Genomic DNA, 23,161 nt, shown 5'->3' with positions numbered 1-23,161 from the left:
TGTGTGGCTTTGAACGTAATATAAACCTACACTATGTGTGCATGCATATGTGTGTGTGTTTGTGTGTTTATGTATTGATTTGTGTGTGATTACTACTCTGAAGACTTCATCTCTCTGTTTACAACCCAGTTAAGCTTTAAACACTCATGATTAGATATCAGGAGTGGGAGGAAGGAAATAATGAAAGAAGGAGGGGGAAAAAAAGAGTATGGAAGGAAAAACAACATGTCATTTCCACAACAAGATTGTTTCACATGAATAATACATTTCTCAAGAATTCGTATCACACGAACTTCAACCCACATATCATTTTTGGAGTTAATGGACTAATGCATATGTTTTGATAAAAGCAGAGCAATCAGCCCTTAAAATTTTGGCTTACTTATTTTCTCACTTACCAGTAGTGGCGCAACACTTAAAAAAATTGTTTGACAATTTGGGAAATGCACTTAGTTGCTTTCTTGCAGAGAGTTAGAGTAAAAGATTGATACCACTTCCATGTCTGCTCATTAAATATGAAGACAGGAGCCATTTAGCTTAGCATAAAGACTAGAAACAGGAGGAAACGGCTAGCCCATTCCAATGGCCACAAAATCTGCTTAACAGTCTTGTGGTCACCAGGAGGTTGCAAGGAAATTAGCAGAGACTAAGACAAGCCACTGCTCTTGGAAACAACTGTGATTGACTGGTCTGTAAACAGCTTGCACCCAAAGAAAGTTTACAAAATAGTGACACAAGGTAAACTTGAAAAAAATGTATCCAAGCATACTTCACCAGTCGAGAAAAGAGGGCCGAGCAGTGGGCCCATGGCGGCACCATGGTGGAACAGCCGGTGCTAATCCAACCCAGTAACGGTTCAGCAGGCTGCAGTGGGAACCAGTGGAGGAGGGAAGGAGCGTGAAATCTCCGACACCTGGTGTCTCTTTCTGCACAAGAGTCTGCAGCTGGTGTCGAGAGCCCACAGCCAGCTGAGCTTCCTCAATAGCTTGACTGGCTTACACCAAGGTTTCATGGCCTGCCTAAAGTGTTAAAGACTTAACCTGTGGTCCAGTCTCTTATCCACCTTCCATGTTATGGATATGATGCATTTTGTTTGAATAAATAGAGCAGAAATGATCTGTTCTATGCTTATTAATTATTACTAGTTTTCAGTGGAGTGTCCCATCAGTGTCTGACTCTGTTTTGAAAGCTGTTTCACTTTTAGTTTTTACTTTTGGTTGCCATTTCGTTTCATTCTCTCCATATAAAGTTCTCAGTATACAGCTATGTAAGAAATTAAGCTGCACATAGCAGAAAAAGTGAATTGGTTGTAGAAAAAGTGCCGTGACATGAAATGTGAATCTGTTTATTATGTACAATAAAGCTAAACCAGATAAATATTTTAAAACTAAAAGAGTAATACAAGATACTAGGTAGATTTATTTATCAAAATACAACAGGTTGTAGAGTGAAATTAAGTTTGTAACTCCCTTCTGCTACGTAGCAGACAATATACATTAATATAAAAGCAATTATAATAATGGTAAACAGAAATAAACTATATTCAATGGAGCGGTGCTGAGGATGAATTTGAGTTTAAAAGTCTGATGCCATAGCAGTAAAGTCAAGTCCAAATAACAACTGCACAAACTTTGCTTCTGTTAATAATAATGTATATAATTTGCACAGAAAGTTTTTGTCTCAAAGACTAAACACTGCATTACCACTCTGAAAATTATAACCTTCTAGGGGTTTTTTGCAGTTTCTGACACATTACAATCAAAATTTACTTTTTCCATAAGATGGTTTCATCATTACCTGTGAATTGATTCTGCGTTGGATTTCCTATGAAAGTCACCAATGCTGGAAGTAGTAGACATGGTGTGAAATCCAGGGTGGTGATGCGAACTCACTGTGCAATGGCACAATTATTTACAGACCATGAATTAAGCCACTGCTGCCTTACATAATCACAGAGTGCCTTAATAGGTCATTGACTCTCACTTTTGCTAGTCAGCAGGCTGGTGTTGTGGTCAAAGCTCAGTTAAAATTGATTGCTATATTTTTACCACCATAACATAGCTTATTTTTCTTGCTGGTGAAGAGAGAGTCGAACGCTTGATAAATCACCAAACTAAATTTTTAAATTGGATAATTCTGCTTCAGATTAACTGCAGATTACATCCTATGACTATTGATTTGTACAGCTATGTGTACATGTCAACTAACGTGTGGTTAAATGAGTGACAATACATGCACAAAAATGCTACATTGTGAAGCAGCAGGATGTCTCCTTTGCCAAGTCCAACATTTTCTACAACATGACACTTTGGAGTGGGTAATAGATTTTATTAACAAGGACAAGGAAAGAAATGCGGAAATGCTATGGTTTATGTGGGTGTTTATGAAAATACCAGCAGTGACGTGATTTGTGTGTTTATTACTGTTGCATGACAATCAATGCCACTAATGTCATGAATGAAAGTAGCCACAACTAACAGAAGCAACTTCACAACTGACAAGCAGTCACTACATCATCAACCCATTTTGTGAGGACATGCTATTAGAGATGGCTATCTTAAGTAAAGGCAAATAACATATCTTTATTATGGTAGGAGAAACAGCTCTGTCGTGATGAATTATTTAAGAAAACCAGTTTTGACCTCCTTTTCCTGATATGTAACAATATTACACTGCTAACTACGTTGGTATTGAATTTTGGCTGTGGCCCTAAGACGAACCTCCCAACTTAAACCCCATCACACAAAATGCTACTTTAAATACTAGGCTGCCTAGAATTGACTCTTCACCCAAACTAATATGCGGACAGAGCACATTCACCTTTCTTGTTCTGGGTAATAAAACCTAAATGGCTAAATGAATCACCAGCATTTAAAAATCCAACAGATTGCAAATTGTTCACATCTAATAAAAACAACAGGGGGGCCTGAGGCACTCCCCTGTGGGACTCCATGTTAAAGGTTGACATTTAGATAAAATAGTCAACTAAAAACCTCAGCTCTCTTACATCCAGTATATGGGCTAAATATGAAACAAATCATTTCAGTGCTGATAAACACGGATCCATTACTGATAGCTTCAAGTAGCAGACTGTGGTTGACAGCATCAAATGCTCTTTTAAGGTCAATTAGAATCACTGTACATAATTTTCCTGCATCTATCTCCCCGTTATATACAGTAGGTTGTTAAACAAACAAGAGTGTGGTAAATTTGACTTCTAAGGTCAGGATCAAATGAAAACTTTTCCTTATGATACTGAGCTTAACAAAACGTGCGCCAGTTGTAGGGAAACACTTATAGTGAACCACATGAACCAATGAGAAACTCAAAAATAATTTGCCCATTCAAGTTGTTCCAAAACAGAGACTGAACACTCTAATTTAGCTTTAAATTTACATGCAGGCTAGTTTTTTTTATATTTACAACAAATATAGCTTTTTATTACTTGAAATAAATGGAACAGTAAATGATCAGATTCCAGACTTTTAGAAGTTAAAGCCCTATTAGTCTTTAATTGTTTTTCATTTTCCTCTTAAAGGGATTTGCTTTGAGTGTCTTTTTGTGGGCGTAAAAATGTTACTGGCTCAATGTAACGCGATTTAGAGGCGCACATCAAAACCTGCTGGTCCGCCACTAATGCAGCAGAGCCGCCATAATTATGTGTTTGTTTTTGAAGGAGATCTGATGTGGTTGTTTTCTGACTCGTTTCATCTTCGGGTGTTTTCACCATCTGTGTATGTGTGTGTGTGTCATGGACCAAAAGTTGTGTTGTTTAGTGCTACCATGTGTAGCTGATCACAATATGTGACACCTTTAATCCTTACAAGCACAATACAGCACAAATAGATTCCATGAGTCATTCTGAGGCAGAATTACCTACTATTTTAATAACAGCAACATTTTAACGTATTTTCGTAAAAAAATCGTCAGTTTGGATAACTTCCATTAAAGGGGACAAAAAATTTAAACTGAGTGTCTCAATTGTCACAGTTTAAGTTTACTACAATTGCTGAGAAATTAGACCCATTCTTCAAATGGTTGTTTAAAGCCAAGGACCTGGTTTTTGGTTTAAGCGTAGAACTGGCTATGGCTTTAAATTAGGGTTAAGTATTAAGATGCGACGTGTTACACAGTAGTCTCCACCAACCCCAAAATAACAAATGAGGGAATGTCTTTTGGAGAATCTATGCCAAGGAGCATCAAAGTTGTTCTGGAGGCTTGTGGTGGTGAACAACACATTTTGGCCCTGTTTACACTTTACAGTCTCGTATCTGGATAAAATACGCAAGTTAAAGCTATTTGTCTTGGTTTTCCTTTGCTACATGCAAATCGGGGTCAGTCCCACCACTGTCCAGAGGATGGTGGTCCTGGACTTAGTAATTACCCAAGAAAATGCCATAAGCAGTTTAGTTACAACAACACTTAGCTAGCTAGCAAAACTAACTCATCTGTTTTGCTAGCCAAACTGTCCATAAACTATCTATTAGTGATGTGCGATACCACTTAATTCCTATCCGATCCAATACCAAGTAATACCCAAGCTGGTATTACCAATACCGATACCAATACCAATACTTTTTTCATATTTTATTTCTAGTTTAATGTGACCTCCCTCTCCCGTTTCTGTATTTATGAGAGAAATAAGGAGTAGGCTGTGGCCTTACCAATTCAAAATAATAGCTGCATAATGACAAGATGACAAACTACTGTCAATATGTTAATTATAATGAAAATATCCTGCTCAGAACTGCCACTTCATAACATCATCATATTATTTTGACTTAATCTCAGATGTTTAGCAAAGTTTGCAGTGTTGCCAAAGTATTTCACTGTTTTTGCAAACATATCACACACAGCCTCATTATTACCTTCACAGCTAAAATACAGCCAGACGTGACTGCTTTTACAGTCAGCCTATAGTCAGTTTTTTATAGTCAGTATTCAATCGCGGGAAATTTAAGGGCTGCAGCGGCTCACTTCAAAGAAGCTCCATCACAGAGACGTAGCGCAAGCATGACTTTGACAGGCGGAAGGAAAGTAGTTCCTATCAACCAAGTAACCTATAATTAGACCATCCCGGTGACAGTAAGATACTTATGATAAAACACACACTCGCTCCAAATTACTGACTTTAGATATCGATCCTTTTATATGAGTATCGATCCTAGAGCAGGAAACGTTGGTATCAGAAATATCAATACTTTAGGATTGATCCGCACATCACTACTATCTATCCTCAACAAACTGAGACAAATACATGGATGAATCACATTTATGAACTATGAGCAAGACGTTTTATTATCAGGCTCACACGCCCATAAAGACATCATTCAAAGTTCAAACTGATTAGGGATCAGATAAACACTTTCAAAGTAATTTCACTGCAATTTTAGCTGTTGTTATCACTGGAAACCCTTTGATAGGAAACCTTTGATGATATGACACAATAAAATTATTTTAAACTCACAATAGCCATTGACCTCGCCTCATGGGATTTTTGGTTGTCCTCATACTCAACCGGCTGCTTCTGTTTGGCGTGGTGAAATAAGTTTGTTGTATTGCTCCCTTTTTTTGAACTAACTCCTTCACAATGGAGCCGGTAGCAACGTTACTTTGAATTTCAGCCATGCTTGTTTGTGTGTAACAGTATGAGGTCATTATGTCAACATGTCGAAATATTGCCATTGTCATGATATTTTGATTCTATCAAAAATGACACTGATATATTGTGAAAGACATGATAAGGAATAACCCTAGGGACCTACCATATGATTGTTTTTTCCCCCACTGATTACTTACTAATGTTGTTACACATGAGATGAGTAAAGCGTATGCGTCTTGGTGCCTTTTCATCATTTGGTTAGAACATCTCTCATATTCAAACGCTTGTATGATGAAATTTACATTTAGCTTTTTTGAGATTGGATCTCAAAAGAATAAATAGGGTATACAAAGTTACGCATTAGAAAGTAACTTGTTAACGTTTTCAGATTGCTTTTTTGTTGAGTATCGTAATAAGTGAGTTTGGCAATTCAAGCAATCAGATATTTAGTTACATTTTCAAATATGCAGTCCATTATTGTTAAAAGCTTGCCTGTATTTCCCTGTTCTTTTTGTTGCCACAAAAAAACTAAAGAAAATGCATTTGCACAGTATCCAATTCTATGGTTGTGTCAGTGCTCATGTGTAGCTCAACTAGCGAGACGGCAGACAACAGCCTTTACGCAATGGAAGCAAGCAACTAAGCATTGACCTAGTTAACTAGTTGCATGTTGAAACATGTTGTACTATAATCTATACGAGCCCGTCTTATATTGTTTTCATAAACGCAGCTGTTCCTAATATGCCTCTGCCCAGTCTGCCTCAGGTGCCACCTTTCAGGCACCCTTGGTTTCGATTTACTTTCATGTACTTCAAATAATTCTGCAAAAGTAAATGACATGTTGTATGAACTTGTTATGGGATATGCTTTGAGCCCCAGAACCCTCTTGATATATCTTTACTTGTAGTCAACCATAATAGAGCTGTTAAGGGGATTATGGATCTGTCATTCCTATTAGGGTAGCCTGCAGAGTTACAGATTATGGGCTGTAGAATAGGCTGTGCAGTGATGGTACAGTAAATACATTTAAAGGTAGACATACAGTAGAGCTATATGCACCCTCTGGACAATAAAACACCCAGGGTTTTCATTTTTGGTAATGCAAAAGTACTCTAATGAGTTACTTTTCTCAGTAAGTAATGCTGTAACATAACAAGTTTTTAATTGCAGTCATCTTGTAATGTAACAAGTTACTTTTAAAAGTGTCGTTACCCAATACTGGTTCCAATCACATTTTCCTCACTAACTCCGTCACTGAGTCGTAGGGATGAATTTAGTTAGCTGGACACAAGTTTAGAAAGGGGCTAATATTTATTCTAATTTTGCATTGCATTACAGAACCAGGACAAGGAAGCATGGATGTAGGGTGACAGGCTAATAACTTTAAAATCCCTGTGTGTCATTTCTAATAAATCAGAGGGTTAGGGGTTTCTACCCATTGTGTTGCATACGTGGCATTGCAATGTACACACACACACCCACAAAAGTATCCAAAACATCACACACACACACACACACACACACACACACAGTGCCACGTGTTGGCTTCACTGATTACTGTGTGTTGTGTTCAGTGGTGTGTAAAGTGCTGCCGCTGCGAGTATTAGCCTGTTTATCAGAGTGTGTATTAACGTGCTGCAGCGCAGGGGATGGAGGGATGGAGGGACAGAGCGTGTGTGTGCGCGCGTGCTAACAGGGGATCACAGGTGTGGTTGTAAGCTCCACAGAGAGCCTCCTTCCCCCCCATAACCCCTACGCTTCCCACCCTGAGCATCTTGGGTAATATCAGCCCACGGAGCACCTGCGTCCCTAACCCACAACACACACACACAAACACACACACACCTCTAATGGCCTGCCATACGGCTCTAATAGCCAGCTGTGTGAGCAGAAATCCAGTGGACCGTACCAACACTCACTGATGCAGTTGTAATATTAGATGTGAGTTAACTATGAAAAAAACTTTGTAGTCTAGCGACACAAAACAGCACATGAATGCATCCACATCATCTCGAATAAACTCAAAAATACTCTGATTGGATGAAAGTGTTGGACATCCAGCAAACAAATATAGGACAAGACAAATATTTATGGCAAGAGCTCACAGAATGTCAGATATTAAAAGGACAATTCTGGTTTTTACAACTTATTTTCATAGTCATTCATCTAATAATAATATTATACTATCCAAGTTTTAATTGCTGAGAGTCTAGCGGGACCAATCAGACAGTCCGACACAGTGTAAACAAAATGTATTTCGAAGCAACAAAGGTGAATGGTAAAAATGTCGTAAGTCTGTAAAAACAGGTTACTTACAGCCTTCAGCTGGTCTGTAAAGGCTGCTACCACAGTCAACAAGGGCCTAATACACACACCAGCACACCCACATTGTGGAACTTCAGCGCAAATGTTTACCACCTCCCTTTCTACACAGAAAATCATCAGCAAGCATTCACTTAAAGCCAGACTCTGAACAGAGGAGGGGTTGACAGATGGAGATACGGACAAGCAGAGGCAGATTTGTTAGCGTGGCACTTACTAAGTTTCAAATTGTTATCAGGTGCCCTGGCAAGTAGACATGAAGCTGCACAGAGTTAGCACAACTCGTAAATGAATCTGTTTCTAATGGTTAACATTTCAGGGAGATTCCTCATTGGTATGTATCAACAAATACAAATGTTTTTTTCTGGACATTCTTGTCATTTTCACCTGCACACAAGGCTTGAATTGACTTCCACATGTGACCAAGAGCTTGCTGCATTAACTCATCTCAGTGATAATGATGGTAACAAAAGCCCCTGCAGTGCTAACGCACAGACTCCACATGAGGTTGCACTTGTCTTCAGTCATGAGATGATGGACAACAGATTGTGAATCACATCCAGTTTCACCTTTGTCCCAGTAGTGACAGCTGAGAAAGCCTGCAATGATCCCTACGGACCGCCCACTCACATTGTGTCTTTTATCATCTGTCTGACCGTTTCTTCATTTGTGTTTATATCTCAGACAGTGCTCGGGAGTTAAACGTTGTATAGGAGATTTAAAAATACTTTTAAAACAGTCTGTGCCCCCCACCCATCTAATTGCATTGTACACTTTGAATTTTGCACGTTACAGCTGCTGTTTTTACATTCATATGTTTGTGGTTAGGTTGGTGGGGACTGTGCACTTTACATTTGCATTCGACAGCTGTCCTTTTTATTAAGTTTGTGGTTAGAGTATAGGTATGAGAAGGCTAAGGCATTTACATGACAACATGAACATTTAGCCCCCTACAATGCAGTACAAACACTTTACATATGACATGAGTGTGTGCGCTGTACTCCTGAGCTGCACACCTAAAATTTGTTTGTCGTGGAGACCTGTTTTGCTGTATTTTCTGTTGTACCTAATGATGTTGTTGTGATTGGTTTGTAATTGTTGCTTGGTTATTTGTTTGATCCTGTTATCTGATACTGTCTTGACTAGGTCTCACTTGTAAAAGAGGTTTTAACTTCAAAGTGACCTTCCTAGTTAAGTAAAGGTAAAAAAAATAAATAAATAAATAAATCAACCATCAGAGGATTCATTTAATTGAAATGAACTGTAGCTAGCAACTAACAACAAATGGAGCAACTTTTTGTGATGATTAGGGGCCGTTTGGTGCATTTATGGCCTATATAATTCATTATATTAAAGAGGTTTTCAACAGGCAAAGAGGGCAAACGCTTCACACAGAGAATACTTTGGAAAAGTTTTATCATTTTTTCATGTCCTGCCCACAACAGAAAGAACAATAGTTAAACATCAAAGTGGAACAAATCAGAAACTGTGTGTGCTCCATCCAGGACAGAGATGACTGTTAAACTGAAATAGACTGATAAAGCAAATAATGTGTTTTCATACTCTGTTCCCTCGTGGGACAAATTACACAAAACAGTGTAAGTGACAGTGGTTGGATCCCACGTATGATCACAGATTCAGTTCAGGTGGATTGTCAACATTTACATCACAATGTACATAAATGTCCAGTAGAAAACAGCTTCATCCCTTGTCTTCCAGTCTGTTTTAGAAATAGTAAACATTACGATCAAACTTAAACTATGTAACATTTCAGTTCAAACTTCTTCAGACTTGCTCGTCCCCTTTTGTCACATTTACAAAAGACATTTGTAGTCATTTCAAAGAAAATAATAACAAAACTATAATAATAATAATAATAATAATATTCAGCTTTCAGTAAATATAAAGTTAGCAATAAATATTGATGGGAAGGAACTGGAGTTCTGTCAGCAAGGCTTGAGTTTCCCATAGAGCTCAGTTGACGCAGGGACCTCCTAAAGCAAATTTATATATACTATAATTTTTCACAGATTACAAATGTAAAATGGCCGTCAGTTTAGATTGAGTTTGGGTTGAGGTTCTCGTGTTTTATATCCCTGCATACCTCTATTTCCCCTAAGGTGAATGTCCTTCTAACGAGGTACCGTGGACCTCGTTAGATGTCAGTACGGTTTATGTTCGGTGCCAATGCAATTGCATCCATCCATCCATCCATCCATCATCAACCGCTTATCCTGCGTACAGGGTCACGGGGGGCTGGAGCCAATCCCAGCTGACATCGGGCGAAAGGCGGGGTACACCCTGGACAGGTCGCCAATGTAATTGCATGTCACCCTAATAAGAATGGTGATATGAGCCAAGTGTTTCAATGTGTTTTTATTTATTTATTTGTTTGATTGAATGTATTTATTTATTTTTTCTTTTGTCCAGAAAAATAATGTATGTGTGCTTTGGGAGGATTTTACTCAAAAGCTGTAGTGAGGAGAGTTTGTAAAGATGGCAGCAGAGTATACTTGTTGTGTTCTCAGACTGCTGTGCCACTGCAAATCCAGATTTGTTCATTTATTGGCATCTACGTCCCATCAAGGTGCTTGTGATTCATAGTGGGACTAAAATTTTCCTCAAAAGTTGCTTGAGTAGTAAACAAAGTTTACTTATGGACCAGAGACTGAAACCAGTTTCCTCCCTTACAGTATTACTGGTCACAGACTCATCATTTTTCTTGTGAGAACACGTCAAATTCAATTACCATCTTAACTCCTACTCTACACTTACCTTAAAGGAAATTTATGCCAAACTCTAACAAGTATCAAACATTTTAACCTGTAAACATAAAGAACAAAAACATACATAAATAAACATAAACCAATTGTTAGCTTAAAAAAAGAGGCTGGAGATTTGTATAGTGGAAACTTCTTCTTAAACCACTCCTGCAGTATATTCCACTTCTCAACTGTCCAGGCATTTAATCAGTATCCATTCGTCGCTAAATACACACCTTCCATGTTTAACTATTGCATTTAGACAATGATTGTGAAGGAAGCTGTGTACAGAACTGTAAGAGAAGTGGATTGTGCTGCAGGAGTAGTTTACAGTCACCTTTAACGCATTTGCAGAGGCAAGTGTTGGAGATTTTGGCAATGTTGTAGTGATGATCTAGTGCTGACTGAATTGTATTCCCGTCCTCAGCAGAAAAATTAGGAGTATAAAGGAGAAATGTGTTTTTTCTTTAAGTGGTATTGAAAATCCTCTACAGGCAGCATCAAACCAAAAACACTTGTAGTATCTGGCGGCAGTGGTAGTATCTTTAGATCCCTTTTCAGTTAAACTTACTTCTTATTTTTCCACAGTTCTTCAGATATTAACGAGCTCTGATCACCAGCTCTGCTAAAGTATGAAAATGTGTGTTTATTCACAGGTTATCTGTCTGTGGGCTTCACAGTTTGATGGTGTCCATCTAATGTTTTCCTCAGTTCTCTCCGTCTTGTTTCTCTGCTGTTATCTCTGTTGCTCTGCAGAGTGGGGGCTGTCCAGACTGCTGTAGGGGGACAGGGAGGAAGTCGCTGGCACTGAGACTTTCCCATCATCCCCTTCTTCCTTCTCTACCTCCATTTCCACATCCCTTTCTTCTTGTCTGTTTCCTCCCTCTGTTCTGAACACCTCCGCTGATCCTCTCCCATCCTCGCTCGACTCCTCAGACGCAGAGAGACCCTCCTCCCCTTGACTCCCCACCCTGCCTACGCCTCCCTCGCTCGGACTCAAGCTGTCGCTTTCGTCCACCCCGGGGATGGGCTCTCTGACCTGGTTGTGGTGCTTGACGTTGTAACGCTGGTTCTGGAAGAACTTGATGATGGTGTGCTTGGGTAGATCCAGCTGGGCTGACAGGGTGTGAATGGCCTCCTGGTCGGGGTAGAGCCCCACATCGCCAATGAAGCTCTGCAGGATTCCCAGGGCCTCAAGGGAAATCCGTGTCCGCGAGCGGGCCTTCTTTGGTCCTCCCCCTCCAAGGCCAGGGCTCATCCCACGCTGGGGCCCGTCTTCTGAGCCATGCAACACCAACGATGGGATGGGCTGTGGTTCTTCGTGAATGGGAGATGGCGCTGTTGGAGGTGGTAGGGGCTGTCTGTGCAGTGCCTGTTAGGAAAAGAAAATTCAAACTAAGAAACTTAAAGTATATTTTTTATAAAAGACACTGGTTGTATATGTAAAGACGTTACTTAGAGAGTTTTAAAGGTTATCAATGAGTGTGTTCATTCTTCACCTTGGAAACAGATTGCCAAAAACTAAACAATTTTAACTGAAGTCCACTTACTTTTTTTTTCTTGAAATTTCAACTTAATCTCACAGTCTTCATCAGCATACATACGGGTCTTTCCCCCCCTATCTGAACACTTGTATTTACACTTGAACTATTTGCCGGCAAACTCCATTCACTGATAAAGACCATGAGATGCAGTTGAAAGTCTGGAAAAAAGCGTTGAGAGTTGTCAGACGCTGTTACTACTGTTAAAAGTTGTGATACTGTACATTTGGAATAGCAGTAAACAAATGAGAGCGAGGTGGAGAGCAGCCTCTGTGAAATACTGGTTGTAATTAAGCCCTGTGTTTCTCAAAGTATTACATTTCTGATAAGCTGCTTTGTTTTTTTCCTGTCTCTTCTACAACTCTCTAGTGTCTTTTAACTGGTGTTTTGCCTCAATGCTCCCACTGCAGCTTTTTACAGTACCTTTTCTTGTACACTTTGTCAACTTCCACCAACCTCTTTGTTGTTTGTCAGATATTTAAAGTTATGTTATACATGTGGCACAGCTGGCTTGATGCCACCACAGGAACCTCAAAGGAAACAAACATGTTTCACTAATTTGTATCTACACAAAATGCTTCCTTTATTGGCTGCAGTTATCACCATTATTAAAAAAGTTTTAATATTATTGATAAGGGTTAAACGTTTTTTCAGGTTTCCCCTAAAACAAACAATGTTCTGTAGATATATTCTGTCTGAGTGGTTTCCACAACATTTTGGAAGAAAATAAATTAGTACAGCTCCAAACCATTATGCATAAAATTTCCCACCTCAAATTTCATGATCTGGGACAGACTTGGGGATACTAAAGCTTTGAGTAAAGCCTCTCATGTCAAGTATACTACATGAATAAAATGTAATTTGATTTGCCTAATATTAAAAACAAAAACTTTTTCTGCAATTGTTTTTAATTTTCCAACTATCATTACTTTTGTATTTGTACTAGTTGCACTAATTAAAATAGTAGGAAATGCAGCAAACAAATATTCAAAGTTTTACCATGTTAAGTGATTTTCACTTTTTTTGTTGTTGATGTTCTGGACATCTGCACATAGCAAAGATATAAAGATTTTAAAACATTTTTTGCCCAAAGGCAAGAAAGTTGTTTGTATAATTTGGTAATATTAACAGTGTATGGCAATGATTTATAGTTCCCTTTAAGTAATTTATACACAGATAACTTAACAGAAGCTTGGTAAGGACCAACACATCCATTACTACAGATTCAACAGTTCAAGACAACAACTAGATGTAGAGATACTGAAGTTTTATCCAGCGTTTCCATCACAGTCTGTGTACCTCGCGATGTGTAATTACAATATAAACCTTAAACTCCTCATCAGCAGTGTAATAAGGGAACCACTCAGCTCCTCTTTCAGTGCCCCTCTACAGAGTCATTAACGGAAATGTAGTACCAGCGGAAGTGGGACTGACCAGCTTCCATCGCCCTCCAACATGCACGCTAAACTCCCAAATTCATCACACAAACAACCACACTACTAGAGCTCATTAACAGGGCGGGGTGGCCAGCACACCCAAACACAGGAATCCAACACCATAAATCTGTGGTCCATCTGAATTAAAGGGCCTAAATAAAGATAATGGCAATTCCTTTTTCTCTGCTTCAATAATTACAGGGTATGTCCTGAATAATATTGAGGTTAGGGTCAGACTGCAGAGCATTTTGGTTTCGGAGAGAGGGTGGGATGGAGGAGGAGCGTTTAGCAGGAAATGTGTGGGCAGGTCATTTACCACTTCTATTTTCAATGACTTATGGGACACAAATATGACAAAGAGGAGGGCTGCTGAGAGGAGCAGGTGGTAAGAACAGACAGAGGAATCTTTTCTAAACAGCACATGAAGAAATCACATGTTGCGTTCTCTCACCCATAAAACACTTAGGTTATGTTATTTGTGATTTGATTTGTGTTCTTGCATATGGCTGCAGTGAGGTCGAGTGGTTGTGTATTTTTAAAAATTGGATTTTCACACACATTTCCCCTAGTTTTAATCTTATTAAAAAAGGAACTCAAAATAATGATCCGAAACTACTTTACCATTGTTGCGGGACAAAAAGACAACAAAACTATATTCTAGGAGAGCACCGAACCCCGGCTACTGGCTGCACGTATGTACCTGCTGGTCTGGGATGTGCAGGACAGTGTGGAGCCTGTCGCTGTGCTGCTGCCTCGACTCCTCTTCGTAGACCTGGTCTCTTTCAGCTTGCTTTAATGCCAGGAACCTCCTGATGGTGCACAGGTTCTCCCACAGTGTGCGGTTCTCAGGGCTCGGGCTCTCTTTCCACCTGAGCAGCTCACACAGCCAACCCTGGAGGGAAAGCACAGTCTGTTTCCTTCTCCGATGAAAAAGAAAGGTTTGACCGACCCAAGAAGAAAGACCTGATGCATGTGATTGTTTGTTTGTTTGTCCACTTCTGCAGTCAGTGTTTTTGTGACTACGTTGTGTTTGCTGACAAATGTGTTGCTAGTTGGACGGAACACTGTACATCAGATACTCAGATATCTAATTCAGCACTTTCAGTGGCTTTCCTCATGCTCCTCTGGGTTCCTAAACTGATTGGAGTCACACACCGCTGTGTACAGGTACCTGACTTATTCAAATATAATCATACTGTTTTAGTGTTAGAATAGAAAAGAATATAGAAAGAAAAAAAGCAGAAGGAAAAGGTCTGAGGAGAGCAGTGAGTGTCTGCAAGTCTGCGTGTGTGTGTGTGTGTGTGTGTGTGTGGATTGGATTATCTCTGCTAGGCTGACCCAGGATCTGTCACCAGCTGTTGTTTGTGCGCAGCCTTCAGCCTGGAAATTAATGGTAATAATGTGATCATCCCTCCATCATCTTGTCTATCTTTTCCTCCATCTTGCATCCTTCTGTTCCTCCTTCTCTGCTGCCCCCCAACTCCCCCATCTCCCATCCCTGCTTTATCATTTCAGACGTTTTTTGCCTCTCACACATTAACACACACTTTCTCTCACACACTTCCTGTCTGTGTTGGTAATAAATTACTCGCATGAAGTGTTCTTAAAAAGAAATGTGAAGGCATTTAAACTCGTTTTGAAACCATCCACTTCCTCTCTGTCTCCCCCTCCCTCTACCTCCGTGGCAGACTCCGCTTTGATCTCGCCTTCGATCAGCCGCAGTGTTTATCTGAGGATGGAGACATGATACCACCGCGGGTAACCAGATACTCCACACGCCCCCGCAAACACACAGTCACACACCTGCATGCTGTGCCCTCATCAACTCCTTCAAAGATCTTCAACCCAGCCCGGAACTGTGTACAAGGATGTATTACACCAGGTTTGTGTGTGTAAACTGATTTTTCTCTGTTGAACAACTGAAGGCAAGAGTTCAAGAGTTTACCTCCAATCTGAAAGCACTTCACTTGTTTCATTGAGACTGACCTGACTTTTATTGGCAGCCACTTTGGCGAACAGAGCCTGGGAGACCTTCGCCCTCTTCATCTCCTGTTGGATGTCTTCGTAGATCGCCGACGTGATGTTCACCAGCGAGTCCAGCTTCAACGGCAGCTCTGCACCGGTCAGGACGCACTTCGCCTACACAGAGCAGGACACTGAGATGAAACTTACTAATACTGTAGAGGTTTTTTATATTTACATGGTTACATAAAAGGTGAGATATAATGCATTATTCATCTCTTTTGTGATAATTCTCCTTTATTACTTACAGAATATCCATACTAAGAATTTCACATTTGAGGCCCTAAACAGTCAGCGCATATTGGCTCCCGTTACAGCAGATACAGTATCAGGTAGAATCTGGTCTTACATGTGTTCCTATTATTGGGTCCACCCCTTTATGCATAATTTTATATAAGTTATATCAGAATAAGTTTCTAATTTATAGCTAACTTGTCCATAACACACTGTGCAGCTCTGAATATGTGCACAACTTCATCATGAACTCTAGACAGAGGACACATTAAGACAGGAAATAATTTTAAAGATTTGTTTCTGTGTTTAATAATTTTTTTCCTTCTAATTTGCGTGTGAATTCACTCTTTTATTACTGCATTAAATAAATGTAATTTTAATGTTATTTTGCCGCTTTCTTAAGACTGGTCTTATTTACACTATTGTCATTTGTGCATGTTTGTGTCAGTGTAATTTTGTGCAGCAATCCAGACTGTAACAGAGTTATACAAGTTGTATAAAGTCTGATTTATTTCTCTCACTGCCCCACATGCAGAGCTGGTATTACTCCTTATAACTGTGCTGTCCTGTGTGTGTGTGTGAATCTGTGTGTATGTGTGTACCTGTGTGTGTCTGTGTGTGTTGGTGTTGGAGATGTGGATGGTGGAGTGGTTGTGGTTGGCGTTCGTGCTCCTCTCTCTCTCCTCCTGATAGATGCGGTCTCGCTCGCCCTCTGGCAGGTTGAGGAAGTTCTGCATGGCCTTCAGGTTGACCAGCAGCGACTGTGAGGCCGAGCGAGGATCCTCCTCCTTACGAAGGATCTCTGACAGTAGCCCCTACAGCCAATCACACACAGTGTTACTCACAAGGTGTGAATGTCATTGCATCATCTCTGGAACACAGTAAGATCATTTTATTTCCATTTACCTGTGTGCGGTTAAAAGCCACACGGGCGAACACGGCCTGGGAAATGCTGGCCCTCTTCAGCTCATTCCTGACTTGCTGGTATATGTCGAAGGAGACTTCAGCCCCTGAGCAGTTGAGGCTGGGCTCAGTAGTGGCCCCAGAGCCCTTGCATGTCCGTGAAATGGGCGGATGGTTGAGGAACCGCTGGTCGACTGCCTGTGGGTGCTGATGGGCGAGTAGGCGGCTGACTGCTAGCTGCTGGTTGATTAGGTGGGCCATGGCGAGCTGCTGACGGACAAGCTGTGGGGACAGGAGCCCACTGTGGCCCATGAGAGGTGAAGCCTGCGGACGCAGTGGAGGACTGGGGTGGTGCTGGCTGGTGGGGTGAGGCAGACAGTGAGGCTGGGTGGAGGTCTGAGAGTCCCCGAGGCCACTCTTGATGGACAGAGCTCCCGGTCCGCCCAGGGTGCCCAAATGGGTGGGGGAGGGTAAGAGAGAGGGAGGACGCTGGCTGAGGACGCTCAGGTCCAAATCCCTCTCCACTGTATCAACACACACACACCCCACATATTTCAGAAAATGTGATTTATTAAATTTGTTTTTTAACCAATATCTGATTCATAAACCTTAACATGCACTCTAATTGTACATGGATATGCAGATTGAGCTTTTAACCTCTTCCATTCATTCTGTCACTGGATTCCAAAACTCCAACATGGAGTTGCATTATATATATAATATTTCACTAGAAAGTCATCAATAAAAGATGAACATACCTTTTATTTCTGACTTGTCCTGTGCTGACCACATCTTCTCAATATATTCACCTGAGGGGAAAATTTCAGAGTAGTTTGTATATTGAGAGCCCTTCATTTTTCCGCGCGCACACACACACACACACACACACACACACACACACACACACACACACACAATGTATTTCAAAGCAACAACTAACATGACATGAAATTTTCCATCCTTCTGTTCTCACACCACTAACACAATAACATTCCTGTGTGCCGCTGCCGCCTAAATTATTAATTCAAATTAATTCAAAGTGCCACATATTCATATCATGTCTACTGCATGTGTAGCCTAACTGTATTGGTTATCCACAGTTCTATAAACATGGCTTATTGTGAAGGGGCGGCACAAGTCAAAAACAGAGATAAGGCCAAAGTCTTCATAGCATCACAAAGGACTGTGCTGTTGAAACCTTTCTAGGATGTTTTTGTACACCGCAGGCTGGTCTAGTGGTTCACAGGATGATCTCATAACCCCTAAGTCTTTGGTTTAGCGTAGCACTGAAGTCCCATTTTCACTCACGATCTCCAGATAAGATCAAATAACTGAAGAATGTTCCCTCTTTGTCACCGCATTGAACTTTTCTGTTCTCCTGGATTTTAACGGCTTCTCTGCTCGTCTCCGCATAAATCTGCTTCTTATTATGCTTCTACTGGGTTTGGTTGAGAGTCACATTTTAGGTTATTAGGGGAATAAAAGTTCGAGTGAGGTTTGGCAGGGCTTCACGTTTTTACCTTCCCAGTGTGTGTGCGTAGAATAAGTATAAGAGGAGCTCTTATTCCTGGGTTTTCACGGTGTGTGTGTGCGTTGGGGGGTTGCTGCTGTTTTCCATTAGGAGTTAAGAGCATTTAGTTTTGTCATGTGTATTAGGGGTGACATTAATGCAAACCATGTGTGACAGTTCCTTCCTACTGAGAGCTGTCACTGACAGACGTCTCATGCAGCAGATTAGACACATGCAGGCTGACACGTGCTCGTACACATACAGGGGGTGGACAGAAGAATGGAAAAACTTCATTAAAAAGGAACACATGTAAAGCAACTAAACTGCAAAAACAAAAGGCAGCCAGGCAGGTGAGTCGTATTAAGTCGAGCTGTGTCAATTTTCAAAAGAGCTCTGACAGTCTCCACCTTTATAAGTTTCCAAAGCAGCATGAGGCAAATAAAGTGTAAACAGCTGAACAGTTGATGGGTTAGGTGCAGGAGGGTTGGTCGCTGAAACTGTAAAAGTTTTTAACAAGGCAGGAGATTTTAACAAGGAAGCTCGTGCTGTCAAACTGCTGGATGGACGGACACTTGACTGAACAACAAAAGTTACCAACAAAGTGAAGCAACACCTGTAACAGACTGCGTGCGCACAAGAGCCCAGATCTCCCTGTGAGCATGTGTTGGAATTTTACAATAGAGATTTCTGTTCAGCTGTGGTCGCCTATTTATTTACATGTAGGGCTTCGACTTTTCACTTTATACTAAGATCAAATAAGATTTGATTTAAGGGGTGAGACCACCCCAAATAACAAAAACTTCCTGTGTTTTCTCACTTGTCTCCAGCTGTATCTAGATAGTTTTGGATTTAACTGCTGAGGTTTTGAGATATGTGTCTCGTTTCTGATATGTTTATCTCCAGCTGAATACAAATAGGAGCACAAAACCTGCAGCTAATGAGTCACTCTCCGCCCGAACAGATCTGTATATCAGTTATTTGACCATCCGGTGCCTTGTTCAAGGGTAGTTTTTGGTACATAGGGAAAGTATCACTTATTCACTTAGCGCCATAACGTTATCCACTCCTGTTTCATCCAAGGAAAATCCACTGGTACAGATATATAACAGAATGTATTGCTCTTAGACTTAGAAAATGGATGAGTGTAAGGTGTAAGAGTTACCTTTGATGCGTTTGTACCGCTTGTACCAGCATCCAAACTCCTGGCATTTAGAGGTGGAGACGTTGGCATAGTAGGAATTGTTCACTATCGCTGAGATCATACTCTGACAGAAAGAGAGGTTGAGAAATAACACATTTGAGAGAAATAAATGGACAATAAATACAATTACTTGAACACTTTCATTACTTCATTAATGATTATTGATGGTTAGATGGGATTAAGACCACATAATAACATAAAAGGAACTCTGAAATGTGAGAATATCCAGCATCATTAACCTCAGAATTCTGACTTTACACTCAAAAGTGAGAAATTCATCTAAAAACTACTCTAACGATTCAACCCAGAGTCAGTTTATGAAAAGCCTGTGTATAGTCTGAGGAGTGGCAGTGCCTTGAGACTGGGTGATGAGTTTTTATTACAGAAACTTGGAAATCTCAGGAGAGGCTTGACTCACTACGGACTTATTAAAACTCTTTGCTCACCCGCCCTTTCCCAACATGCACTGCGGTCAGTTCTACAGAACAGGAGATGCACACAGAGTCCAAAGTCCACAAGAGTAGCGAAAGCTCAACATGGGAAACACTGAGGATCCAAACTCACATGAGTCAGGCTGCAAACACACACCACCCACACACTTCCCCTAATCACTAATTACATCATGACTAAGTCCTGTGTATAAATCACAAGTCGAAATGACACACTCTCAAGTCAAATGAGTGTAGGGTGTGTGAGCAGGATAATTGAGGTGTGCGTGTTTGCATCCTTTCCCATGGGACGATATCAATAAGTGTGTGTGTGTGTGTGTGTGTGTGAGAGAGAGAGAGAGAGAGAGAGAGAGAGAGTTACTAAGTGTGTGGTGAACTGATGATGAAACCACATGTGTTTAGAGAAAATAATTAGCTGCATCTCTGCTATCTGTGTGTGTGTGTGTGTGTGTGTGTGTGTGTGTGTGTGCGTGACAAAAACAGAATCAAACCCAGATAAACATTTCGCTCTCCACAAGGAATCTCCTTAATTGCCAATTGCACAAATGTTTAATGAAAAATGAGTTATCAATAGCCTGTCACCTGTCAGCCAAGATCTCGGAAAGTATGAATAAAGAACTAAATTAATTTGAATTTTTGGGTAGATTTCCACAGAGTACTACCACACGTGATCTTTTAGCAGAGTATATGAAACTAAAACTACTTTCAAGGCATTTAATACTGTTTATGTTAATATATTTTTTACATCAAACCCAAATTCTTGCACATTTGTTTCAAGGATGTAGTGATTTCTTCACACCATCACCAAGGTGAAACTGATTGCTGTTTCCTGATTTCTTCCTCGTTTGCAAGACCGCTTCCAGACCAAGTGTACATATAAAACAAACATGCAAAAATGTCTGAACGACACCTGTGTAGATTTATTTCAAAACATAATTACCATTTTTAATAGCCATTTATTATTAGCATTTGTCATTACATTTTGAATTTGACCGACTAACAATCAGCACATTTTTCTAATTAGTTAAAATAATTGTTAGTTGCATCAAGAGGTGCATTTTGCTGGGGCTGAATAAACCAGACATTATAGATATTTATTGTGTTGCCACAGTTGTTAAAGAGCTTCCCTGCTCCTCACTATATTTTTTATTCTCAAGTTCCTTTCCAAACAAACTGGAAACATGAAACACATTGCCTCACTTGTGCCAGGACTATTCACTATGGGTATTTACAACAGGTGTGTGAAATGGAGACTTTGTGTACCGTAGCTGCTGTGGCGCTGGTGGGAACTTACCTGGGAGAGGGGACACTCCTTGGCCAGTGTGCTCTGGTTGGTCTCTCTGAGCAGCTCTTTGAGGGCGTTCCTCACTGTGGCGTGGGTCCACTGCTCAGCTGGAAGCTCCTCGAGCCGCGCAAAGCTGCGCATGTGAAAAGCTTTGTTGTTATACGCCAAATAAAACTTTCATTCACTCAGGCCAGGGCTGTAGGAGGCTGTCACATTGCTAAAACCAACCAACAACCTGCTATAATCATTATGTACATTAATTTAAAGGAGCAGTAACAAGCATTTTGCTGTCAGAAGTATTTTCCCTGTTTTCAGCATTGTTTTCATGGCTTTTTATTTATCTTTTAAAGTTAATTATCCTGTTGAAAACAGGCACCTTTTTCCAGAAAAAACACCTAAAATAACATACCCAAAATGAATCAGGAATAACTCCTCAACCATTTGGCCTAGATGCATAATTCTGGTCTCCTTTGAAAAGTCAGACGCTAAGGAATATAAATCCATTGTATATTAATATATTTATTTTACTATTACAGAATACATGGAGATGCAATTAAGAAAAAATCTGATATTTTCATCCTCGCCTGGTAAAAAAAAGCTATATTTTAATGCAATAAACCATCAAAACCATCATAAGGAAGCTTATAATGCAACTGAATATCTTCTAATATACCTAGAATGCAATTGTAACTGTAAATCTGATGAAAAAAAACTAAAATACAACAGTTATACAACATTTTCAAAATATACCAGGCAAATGTCCATATTTTGGCACTATTTACTGTTAAAATGTTGACTTTTATCGGTAGATATTTTTAAAACACATTTTCTGTCCATACAACCAAGTTCCAAATGACAAAACATTGAAATAATGATAAAAACAGTGAGTATTCATCAACATTCCCGTCACCAAAAGCACACCCATGTTTACAGGCCTGTAGATTGAGAACGGAACATCCCACAGTGATGAGGGGGGCATCAATCGATCCGGCTTGAGCAGACCTTTCATTTGGTACTTTGGTTGCATGTCTATGTATCTCCAAGGGGTCGGCCACAAAATGGTGAAAAACACAGTGTGTTCTTAAGCGGCATGTTTCCTCTCTGCAGAAATGTTGAGAGCAATCAGGCAGCTCGCAGGTATTGCACAATAATCAAGATGGCGCCCGCTTAGACTCGGAGCAACAACATCGGCGAAAAAGTCGACTACAGCACCGTTGCCCCCGGTACCGGGGGCATCTGTTTTCAACAGGTTATTATTTCTGCTTTCTTGTTGTGCCTGCCAATAACAATCCATACAGTAAGCCGAACTTGCTGCATCAGAATGTATTTCAGAATTTACACAATTACAGTGCTTAAACTTTAAAGAGGTGGTATTACGCTCATTTCCAGGCTCAAAATCCTATTTAGGGGTTGTACCAGAACAGGTTTACATGGTTTAATTTTCAAAAAAATCCACCATATTTTTTGTCATACTGCACATTGCTGCAGCTCCTCTTTTCACCCTGTGTTGAAGGCTTCATTTTAGCTATAGAGTGATACATCTTGTCTCTAAATGATCTGTCTTGGGAGTTGCACATGCGCAGTTCCTAGTTCAGGACTACTAGCCAATCAGAAACAGAGAAGAGCAGGTCAGCGAAAAGACGGTAAACAGCTTCGATTCAGCTGTAGGTTGCCAACCATGTTGCCGACCAGCTTGGCAATATGGACTGGAACAAGAGTTTCAGAGTGATGAGTTATTAATCTGTAACAAAAGTGTCTTTCATCCATAAAGTTTTAACTGAGCTCTGTCTCTACGTCACAGTAACAACTTTATGTCCAGTTACTGCTTGGAGGGTAGCTAGTGTTTGGAAGGGAGAGGAGAGGTGTGCTGCAGCTCAGTGTTTTTCCACTGGTG

At 40.3% G+C, this 23,161-nt stretch overlaps 1 protein-coding gene across 1 annotated transcript in view; it reads right to left on the bottom strand.

Moving 5' to 3' along the window:
• Positions 1-11,024: 11,024 nt before the first annotated feature.
• The window catches only part of LOC119903508 (DNA-binding protein SATB2-like), a 31,855-nt gene continuing 19,718 nt past the window's right edge, over positions 11,025-23,161 (bottom strand). Inside the window, exons 5-12 of the mRNA XM_038719746.1 lie at positions 21,277-21,400; positions 19,495-19,597; positions 17,581-17,631; positions 16,826-17,346; positions 16,522-16,734; positions 15,650-15,802; positions 14,364-14,555; positions 11,025-12,058 (exon numbers count right to left, since the gene is read on the bottom strand). Of these exons, the coding sequence (XP_038575674.1) occupies positions 11,423-12,058; positions 14,364-14,555; positions 15,650-15,802; positions 16,522-16,734; positions 16,826-17,346; positions 17,581-17,631; positions 19,495-19,597; positions 21,277-21,400 (1,993 nt within the window). The 3' untranslated portion in view covers positions 11,025-11,422. The remainder of the gene's footprint in view (positions 12,059-14,363; positions 14,556-15,649; positions 15,803-16,521; positions 16,735-16,825; positions 17,347-17,580; positions 17,632-19,494; positions 19,598-21,276; positions 21,401-23,161) is intronic.

Source organism: Micropterus salmoides, unplaced genomic scaffold, assembly GCF_014851395.1.
Source record: "Micropterus salmoides isolate LMB-PRFRI ecotype aquatic unplaced genomic scaffold, ASM1485139v1 Ms_hic_scaffold_1, whole genome shotgun sequence".
Classification (NCBI taxonomy): Eukaryota; Metazoa; Chordata; class Actinopteri; order Centrarchiformes; family Centrarchidae; genus Micropterus; species Micropterus salmoides.
The sequence above is the reverse complement of the archived record's forward strand: the minus strand, read 5'-3'. Positions and strand labels throughout refer to the sequence as shown.